Source organism: Nicotiana attenuata, chromosome 9 (assembly GCF_001879085.1).
Source record: "Nicotiana attenuata strain UT chromosome 9, NIATTr2, whole genome shotgun sequence".
NCBI classification, from domain to species: domain Eukaryota; kingdom Viridiplantae; phylum Streptophyta; class Magnoliopsida; order Solanales; family Solanaceae; genus Nicotiana; species Nicotiana attenuata.
The window spans coordinates 15870888-15881498 of record NC_031997.1 but is presented as its reverse complement, the minus strand read 5'-3'; the positions used below and the strand labels follow the sequence as shown (position 1 = coordinate 15881498).

Below are 10611 nucleotides of genomic sequence, written 5' to 3'. Positions count from 1 at the left end.
TTCTTACTCCAGTGACTAACTACTGGTGGAAAAGTCTTCCTACAAATTTGACAAAACAAGCATACTATGAGCAGCTTGTACAATCATAATTATAACAATTCTGTTGAGGATGAATTCTTATTCTTTAAGTTATTGCTTGAGAATGGTGGTAGTATTAGAGAATTAATTATAGTGTCTTTCAGTTGTTATTAGAACAAGAAGAAAACGAAGGAGGAGAATGAGGAGGAGAAAGGGACTGAAATTGTTTAAAAACTAGGTACACGTTAAAAGTTTTAAAAAAATAAGTATAGATTAAATGGGTGCGATCAAATAGGGCGCTCGCGTAAAATTACTCGGGTCAAATCGAAGGGTCAAATCGAACGGTTCGAATAGGGCGCCCGAGTCCATGTTGTTTTAGACGCAATGTTGGCTAATCTCCAAAAATAGCACACAACTGGAGTCTGGAGCTCTTCCTACAATCGATCATCCGCTACTGAGCTTTGTGTGGAGAAAGAAACATACGATGTCGTTTAGCTCCTCTGTTTCATCTGCCCAGTTTCTGTCTATGTTCGCTAAACCTTTCGGATCATCTAAGCCTTTAGCGCCTCATATCTCTGCTTCTGCCGATGTCCCTGACTTTCTCTCTGCTGATTGGTAACCATCTTAATCTCTCTCTTGTTTGCTCTTGAATACTTTTTATTAATTGAATTCTTCCTCTGAAGATGGTACTAATTTGTTTTGCAATTGGGTTGGTGGATATTGCAACTTCTATTCAACACTTTGGTTCTTTACCAGGAATTGAACTCGGGATTTTGATTATTGAATTGATATTTTTAGTATTTATTTGATTTTGTATAATTTTAGTGGTATTCGTGTGTAATAAAAAAGCAAATTGTTCTAAAGTTGCCAGTTCCCTTGGTTGATCTTAGGTATTGTTGAGTTACCACAAAGTTGAGGTTTGCTACCTGAACATCAAGTGAAATAATAATGTCTTGGGCTGCTTTCAAAAACTTATATTCATTAGACAGTTCAGTTTTATACGTAATGCTTCCACCGTCACCCTAGCTTATCATCAACAACAACAAACAAGTACTAATTCCCAATCTCAAAGTAGTTAGGGTCGGTTATATGAGTTCTCTATGTCCATTCCGCTCCATTTGGGCCAATTTAACTCCAATCCTCACTATTCAATACTATATCCTTCAAAACAAACTGAGAGTTCTGTAGAGTTAGAGGTTCTTTAACTCTAGTCTCTAAACTATTGTTGATGACATGCTTTGGGAGTTTGGGTCCTTGGTCTAACATTGCACAATGATATAATCCCTTTAACCAAGGATTTGTTGCCTCCTATTTCTTTAGATTGTGATTGTCAAGCAGCAATTGTTATTTGCATGAATAAATCTTGTAACTGCAAAAAGTAGACATATGAAATTGAGACATGACATTGTTACGCAGCTACTAAGAGATGGAATAATTTCGATTGACTATGTGCAGTCAGAAGTAAATTAGGTTGATCCTCTAACCAGACCTATGGGAAGAAAATTAATTCTTCAAACCTCAAGAGAAATGGGGTTAAGGCTAACAAGACAATGATCCAACCTATGTGATTGAATATCCCATGAAGTAGGTTCATATGGGTAATAATTAGTTGATGGTGACACTGACTGAAGCACTAAAAGATGAGTGCTTGACTGCTACTAATTGAGATGATGAGTTATAACGCTTAATGATTTATATTCCTTAAGGATGATGTACTTTTAGCAGTATACACTTGACAAATTCTCTTACATGAGAGTGGAGTGGGACAGGTCTTATAAGATTTTGGCTCACAAGTCTCTAGAGCTCTTATGAATATTCAAGCACAGGCATGGTATCTTCGCACACAACCGTGTTGAACAACAAAATTGAAGGGTCACAATATGATTGATAAATCTCTGACTTACAATAAGAATTATTGGTTCATGATATATTATATTTCACGAATAATTTTGTAAGTCAAATTTAATCGGTCTAACTTTGGTTCATAGTCCAAAAGATATCAAACAAATTGCATTTGGACCATACAAATCCATCAAGTCTTATCCTTTGTTCCTAAATTTTTTTGAAATTTGTGGGGAATTTTTACAATATAGGTTTAACTTATAGATATCTCATAAGGATATCTTAACAAGTAGCCACTCATTGGACAAATAGCAGCTTAGAGATGTTTTATGGACAAGTGCCTACTCATCTTCATTTAACCATGGCCTGTCATGGTAAGTGGCAAGTGTATTGTCAATTTGACTTGCAACATGACAAGTGATGATTAGACTAATTATTGGTGTGTAGTAATGAGAAGTGATAATGGAATATATTTAGGAGTATGTAGTTGTGTCTAGCCATGAGACTTGTCATGTTGCAAATCAAGTGACAAGATACTTGTCACTTACCATGCCAACTTCACGGTTAAATTAAAATAGGACACTTGTTCATAAAACATCTCTAAGCATGTTATTCGTCCAATGACTAACTACTTGTTAAAATGTTCTTTTAAAATATCTATGACTTAATCTTATATTGCCAACATAACCCGACTACAAAAAGACTCCAGGTAGACACCGTACCTTATGTAAGTGGACCAACAGGTTAAGCCTTAATTCCAAAGTCGGCATCGCCCATATGGATCATTTTCTTCCATCATGTTTTGTTTTGCTAAGTTCGCGTATATTCCCAGTGATTGGGCCAAGCATGCAAAAACTATGTGATTAACCGTGAGACTTGAAGCCAAGATCTTTGCATGCTCTCATACCATGTTAAACTATATGACCACCTCATCTGAAAGCTTAAACTGTTAGCAAGATTTCACCTTTAATTACTTAAATTATGTCTTCAACAATCCATATTTGGTGAAGTTCAATTAAACCCTTTCCAATTATGCATTATCTGTTGCAGGCTTGAGTCCCGTAGGAAAAAGCCATTTGGTCCAAGATTAAGTGTAAGTTTCTAGCACTTGAAGGCATATCATAAGAGTTTCTGCTTGCTTGCTTATGCATCAATTTACTTTATGGTTTTGCAATAGTTCAGTGCAGATGAAGCAGTTCGCCACCAGCTTGATGCATTGAAATACAATGACCAGCCTCATCAAGATTATGGAGTTGAAGTCATGTACAGAGTAATATCTAAAACTCCTTTTCTCTTACAGTCTGATGGCTTCGCATAAAGTTGAAGCTGGCAGTTTAATCCTTAACTTCTTGTGATAGTTTGCTGGATTTGATCCCTTTCAAAGATCTACCTACTTCGGGCGCTTTTTTGACTTGGGTCAGGTCAGTAATCATTACTGTAACTTTTTTGGGTCATTTCCTTATTTTATTTTCATTTGGACTTCAATTTTTTTGGTTCTTTCCGTAATCGTTATGAATGCTCAAAGAGTAAGCTGCCTGTAGATCCTTGTTCTCATTAGGTCAGGGTACTTGAGCATAATTCCTGCACCAGAGGCAGCAACTAGAAAAAGCTTGCAGCTGTTATTCTATGATGATTAAAGAAAAAGGCTGATATTCGCTAATACATACCTTTACTCTACTGCCATACAGTTTGAACGATTCAGGCGAATTTTTCATCATTCGACTTATCGGGTGTTGCTTGGCCATCAGGAGAGGGAGATTTTGAGCAGTTTGCATGTAAATGAGGTATGTCAGGTTTTACACGGTTGTTACCAAATGTTTTAGACAGAGCAATGATAAGCTTAAGAGTTGTCTAAATTCCACTATGCTCGTGTAGAATTTGTATAAGCAGCGTATCTGGGTCCGAGGTACTCGACCCGAGGAAGAAGAAATCTTCCAATTCACCATGGTTCAGGTTTGTTCTTTCTTCCTCACGTCCTCATTCAGAGCTTACTTGAATCAATATTTTTTAAACTGCTTTTCCCTTTAGATTTTTCATTTCAATTATAACTACGAAAATGTGCATATGGTGGAGCTGGAGTACTGGGGGACTAATATGAGTGTGGTTATATAGCTTAGAATTCTCCATTTATTTCTTCAGTTAATTTCAATGCTTCTAATATAGTAGAAACATATGCTGCTATCTAGGTGATGTATGTTGGACCAAACAAATTAAAGAGAGACTGCAATGCTGCAACAGAAGTTCTTTAACAAGAGAAAGCTGTTTTGCTTGTGGAGAACGTAGTTATTTGAATTTAATTTATTTACGTTGAAGGCTACATTATCCTGTTTCCTCCTTTGCCTTGACATAGGCATGTAAAATGAGTGTGACATGTACTGATGTACATAGTCACTTCATATTGGATTCTTTAAAACTGAACGTGAATATGTACCCATACCCTAGTCCACATACATAGACTAAGGGCTCGTTTGATACAAGGAATAAGGGATAATTAATCCCGAGATTAAATTTGGGATGAGTTTATCCTATATTTGGTTGGGATAAATCGTGGTATAATCCCGGGATTGTAGTGTTACTTTTATCCCGATGGAGGGTGGGATAACAATCCCGGGAGCGGGATAACTAATCCCAAGATAATTAATCCTGGGATAACTTGTTTTCTAACCAAACGACCCCTAAATGTTGCATATGTTGCATCAACCTGTGTTTGTAATTATCTACCATTAAATGCTATGGAAACACCAAGCATAACCTCCACAAAGCAGGGAGTAGTGGAGCAAGTCTTGCAAGCTCTTTTGCTTGTATTTTTGTATAGCTTTATCGCCTTGTTGGCATTTCCAAATGTTTAGTCCAGTGATTACATAATCTGTTTTCTGTGTAGCTTTTGAGCAATTCATCAGATCCTTTGTGAATGAAAATGAAGTTTTATTTTCCTCCTTATATTTTCAGAGAGGTGAAACTAGAGATTGATCTATGTTGTTTAGGCAGGAAAATTCTTTGCTCAAATCCCTGCCTCCTGAATTCTACATCGTCCTCTAGCTTGCAACTTGTAACGTCCAAAATGCATTGACCTGCCTTCACTTACCATTATTACCTCAATTATGTATCCTGTGTCAACAATTAATAAAGGAGGAATATCTTGCATTTCCTTTTGTAAGGCAGAAACATAGGATCAACTTGCATTGCATCTCTATTATTCTGTACCAATAGACCAAAGCCTTGGGGGCATGTTATCTACCCTTAATATTTTCTTTTTAGTTCTGCTTTCCATGGATTTTCATTTTTTTCTTTTGTTTTAATTTTGTTCGAAGAAGAAAATAGACATATGTCTTGTGATTTACAGCGTGTTGGCGGTTCTTGGGATGGCTACTGGCTGACCGAATCTTTGCTTCCCGATGGAGATGCTTTCTCTGGTGGTGTGGCTTACTGAAGTGGTATCTGCGGTAGCGCCAGATGTCAATGCGTTACCAGTATAGCCGCATTTTCTGTAAATAAGAGTGATATACAGTTTAATATATAATGTAGATTCTTACCATCGTTGTCGGCTCAAGACTCGCCAATCATGTAAATAGAAACCTGTACATTTGATATAATGAAACAAATGTTGCCTCTGATGAAGTATCAAACACTAGTATTTTCATCACTTATTGCGCTTTTATTAGTCACTGACAACAGGCATAGTCATGTCAAATATCAGCATCGCTTTCTTCCCCATCCACCACGAGGATTGAAATGACACGAAAGTCCAGACCGTAAAGGAGAAGGGCTCGAGGGAGGCAGTTGTTAGGGCTGCTTATAGGGCGGATTGAACGGTTATTTACTCTTAATGTTTTGGCATTGCTTTATCGGCTTTTAAATGTATTAATCCGCTAGCCACCCGATAAGATATTGGGCGGATTGGTATCAGTTTAGCTCTTATTGGGCGGTTATCGGGCGGTTTATCGGCCTAATTCAATCTATATTGCGTGCATTAATTGTTTGCTGACCGCCTAGCATACAAATTCAGAATAGGAAATAAAAAATTCAGAATAGGAAATAACAGATGAGTCAATCTGGTCTTTATAATACATCTTGGACTGGGTTCTTGATCGAAATAGGAACAATGACGTTTCGAGTCAGAATCGCGGCCCTCTCGACGAGATTGATCACGCCCAACTCTAGTCCTAAAAAGGATAAGCGGTCGCTACAAATATAATCCGGTTTACAAGTCCGGAGTCGAATCCCACAGAGAACTAAGGCTTAGCTATAGTTGTTCAACATCGCTAAGAAACACAAGTACAAACAATTTTCTAATTATAAAGATTATAATATTTATTTTTATCTACTTAACTAACAAATCTGGAAAACCGTAAAACTATCAATTAACAAGGATAATGATTGGAGTCAAGATTAAGGAGGTCTAGAGTTATGATTTCCCCAATTGTCGGAATCCTTCCCGCTACGTTTTCTATAAATTCGCCTAAGTATTCTCTACCGATCATGAGCGCTCTGACTGTCGTAAATCTCTCCCGAGTAATTACCACAATTTACTAGACGCACTCTCTCGAGTTACGCTAGCTGGCTTTGTTTATTACAGCTCACTTTAGATTGCACCCAAGGCTTCGTTATCCCTAATCCCGCCTTTAAACCCGCAGTTATAGATCCCTCTTATACTTTGGAGTGGTGTTGTTCAACAACTACCTAAATATGCACTCTCTCCCGAGTTATGCACACTAAATAGGCACAACTAATTGAGGATCCTGTCAATTAACTACAACAAACACGTAGTTGAACAAATAGAGAAAATACTACAGCTCAATTATATAAAAATAACAAGAATTTATCCTACAAAAGGTTCCATCAAAACCCTAGATAACAAATTAGCTATTCATAATAGCATGTAAAACTACAATACTAAAAGTCATAACCAACAATGAAAAATAGGAAGAGGAAGAAAAAACTCGTAGAAGAATTCTCCGCCTTGCTCCCAATGTGTTCTTGCCTCCAAGGGTGTTGTCTAACCCTAAAGTAGTGTCTCTCCGCCTCCTTAGGTCTAATTTGTGTCCAAAATATGTCCCCCTCTTGTTCTTGGCCGGCCTCCTTTGTTTAATATAGGGTTTAGGACTTAAAATCCCATGTTTTGCACTTTAGTCCCTGAAATTTTCGCTTCCTGCCGCGGTTTTGCCGCGGTCGCGGTGGAACCGCGGCCAAACATGCCCTCTGATTCTTCAGTTGTCCGCGACCATCTTCTACCGCGGTTCTGCCGCGGTCGCGGCAAAACCGCGGTTTTTCACCCTGTTCCGTTTGGAATTTAGAAAAACGTAAAACATGAAAGTTGTAGCCCTTTGAGTTAGCTTTCCAACCATATATTGTGGAGCCCAAATGGAGTTCTGAGCAAAAAGTTATGTCTATTTTACTAGACAGTGCGCAATATGCCTCCTCAAGTCTTCGTTCGTACTTAATTATCAAATTTGACCCCCGAACACGATCCCGGCTTAATTCCTTGAGCTTTTACTCAGACTTCAAAGCTTCAAATCACTTAAATTCATTCCATAACATCTATATAGCTCGGAATCACACCTACAAGGCATAAAACACACAATTAGTGCAAAACACTAGCGATTAAAGCGCAAACTCAATTAAAGTGCAGTAAATTCGAGTGTAATAAGCGACTAAAATATGCAATTATAGCCTATCATCAACACCCCACACTTAAACCATTGCTCGTCCTCGAGCAATCAAACTACACTTTTTTTATAGACACGACCTTTTTAAACAATTCTCCTAACTCATCACACCAAGAGTATTTAAAATAGACTAAGCACAAAAGCGTAACATCTTCACCTCAAGATTTGACTCACAAGTACCACGCATTATTCACAACTCACCCACTTACTCTAACATAGAGGTCACTGACATTACCTTTCCTTCATGAATCAAGTGCCCTCACACAACAAAAGAGAGTAGTTCCACACAATAAAATTTAAGAACACTTAGGAACTCAAGATAGAAAGAATTCACTCACTCTCAGAAATAACATTCATATGCCACAAAAGATGCACCATAGGCTTGCCCGTAGTGTACTACTCTACTAATCGAGCTCATTCAGTCTAGGATCAAGTAGGACTTTAATTGGTTGTAATGTAAGCTGCGGGACGGGTAGGATATATTTAGATATAGAGTGACTACACCTCCCTAAGCACTTTAATACATATACTTTAACCTTCAAACCCCACTTATGTCAAACCAAAATTCCACCCTCACATCAATCTAGATTAACTCCCTACATCTTTAAGCACAATTACGTCAAGAGCCGCCACTATATATATATATATATATATGTATGTATGTATGTATTTTTTTTCTTCTTCTTTATTTTTCAATTCAAGTGGCTCTTATATTATTTTTTTCCAACATAATGTACCTTTCTCCTTATTCCATTAGTTCCACTCAAAAGCCACACCCACCATCCCACACTTTAACTTTTACAAAGTTCATAACAATTCAAGTGCTCATGAGAGGTGAAAAGGTTCAAATATATGGTCAATTCAAACAATTGGGTAAGGCTTGTAATGTGGTTGCCAAAGAAACAAGATTATAGGCTCAAAAGGGGTTAACTACGATATATCACAATGAGGCGGGTAAAACATACATATCTGGCTCAACAAAGAAATGCCTATATCACTTTCTAGACTGAATAAAGCTATTGTTTCGCTTTGCAAACACACGGAGCAAGTTCTAGGCATCAAATGCAATGCATAAAATATAACAAATCCTTACACACACATGGCACATAACTCACTCAGGATTGGTTTCATCAAGACACTCTAGTCAAAGCAGTTAAGCAAAGTTAAGATCATACAATTTAAGGTACTTATACAAGAGTCAAAAACTAAGCCTAAGCGTCACAACCAAAGTACTCACTATTCTCAAGGCATAACCAAGTCAAGAGATATTGCTTCAATTCAAAACACAACACAATGGCTCCTACTCCCAAAAAAAAACTAACTACACCCGGTTCAAATAAAATCCTTGGAAAAGAACCGCGACACAAAGAAAAACCAAGGGGGAATTATTACACTACCTACAAAGAAAATCTTTTTTTTCTTTAGACTTAAATCCCTCCAGAAAATTGTGTAATAGATCTATCGTCGGGAAAAGTCCAATCTTTAAAAAAAAACTATTTAATTAAACTAATACAGCTAAAGTAGCATGAAAAGTCACCCAGACAATCTCATCACCCCACACTTAAAATTGTGCATTGTCCCCAATGCACAGCATAACCATAAGAGGGTAAGAGAAACTCCCTGGTAGGCCAAAGGCCGAAGCACTAGCCGTCATGAGGTACTCAGACTTCTCCCAGGCTTGGTCCTTCGTGCGGGTACCTCACACTTAGTTCCAACCATTTGGTTTGCTGATGCATCCTTCCAATACCTTTGCTTTCCATGCTCCTAAAAAATAAAAAAATTGACACTACAAAAATAATACAATTAAAAAAAATAAAAAATAAATAAAAGAAAGCAATAAAGCTGGGTTGCCTCCCAACAAGCGCTTGATTTAACGTCGCGGCACGACGCGAATCACTTTTTGCCTCCACCTCGAGCTATGAATTGAACCCCAAGTTTTGATTCAAGCTTATGATTATGGTCATGGGGCGGTGGAACGAATCTAACTGGCCCAAGGAAATAATGTAGTATTCTGCACTCCTTGGCCTTTGTATGAGGTATGTAATCCTGACTTTCTAGCAAGAAGAATTCCAAAATATATGCACCTTGTTCCTCATTCCTTGACTCTTCGATTGGTTCAGATGACTCTATTTCCATATCATCATCCAAACATAATGTGGAAAAATGCTTGGAGTATGGACCAATGCGCTCAAACACATAAACTTCAGGACTCTCAACATCCTCAACATCAGTGATACTAGAGTCAACAAAATTTATATCCTCAAAGTCCTTGGCTGGCTCTAGTCTCACTTCTTCAACATTGACATCCTCAAATTGTAGTTGGCTAGGTTGTTGATGTTCTACTCTGACCTCCCTAATTAATACCTCAAATTCATGCCCTTCTTGGCTACTATCCTCAATATTGGATTGTTGAGCATTAAAAGCTCCAACCAGTTGACTCAATTGAGCCTCCAACTTGCGAATAGTTGCCTCTTGCCTTTCTATGTGCAATTGTTTCTCATTGTTTTGTTCCAGAAGGCACTTTAGCATATCCTTGATCTCCTTCAAGTCCGCATTCCCAAGTTCTTTGTTCCTATTTACTTCACAAGAAAAGGTAGAACCATCATAGTAAGGGGTTGGGGGAAAATAAGAAATATAAGCACAACCATGAAGGTGACCATTTTTACCACCACATACATCACACACATTCCACAAATAAGATTGAGTTGGTGCACATAACTCGCTCTCAGGAACGTTTTGAAAATTTTGCCACGGGTGGTTTCCTTTACAATATGTATGGAGATCAATAGTAGAATTATCTACACCTAAATTCCCATAATTCCAAGATGTCATGTTTCTCAAATCAACAGTTATAAAAAAAATACCAAGAAAAAAACAAAACAAAATAAAAGTTCAAACTTGAACCCTAACAATATATACAGCTACAACTATACCGCTAGTTCCCCGGCAACGGCGCCAAAATTTGATCACGCCCAACTCTAGTCCTAAAAAGGATAAGTGGTCGCTGCAAATATAATCCGGTTAAGTCCGGAGTCGAATCCCACAGAGAACTAAGGCTTAGCTATAGTTGTTCAATATCGCTAAG

At 37.7% G+C, this 10611-nt stretch overlaps 1 protein-coding gene across 3 annotated transcripts; it reads left to right on the top strand.

The window, feature by feature from the left end:
- On the top strand, positions 397 to 5488 carry LOC109232098. 3 transcript variants are annotated; one of them, XM_019397759.1, is made up of 7 exons: positions 397 to 633; positions 2911 to 2953; positions 3038 to 3130; positions 3219 to 3281; positions 3549 to 3644; positions 3736 to 3813; positions 5175 to 5488. In XM_019397759.1, the coding sequence occupies exons 1-7, from the start codon at positions 503 to 505 to the stop codon at positions 5235 to 5237; spliced, it is 567 nt and encodes a 188-aa protein (XP_019253304.1). In that variant the 5' UTR covers positions 397 to 502; the 3' UTR covers positions 5238 to 5488. The 3 variants fall into 3 exon arrangements, with proteins under 3 accessions (XP_019253304.1, XP_019253303.1, XP_019253302.1); XM_019397758.1 differs by lacking the exon at positions 5175 to 5488 and adding an exon at positions 4047 to 5117; XM_019397757.1 differs by having other exon boundaries at positions 398 to 633; positions 5204 to 5488.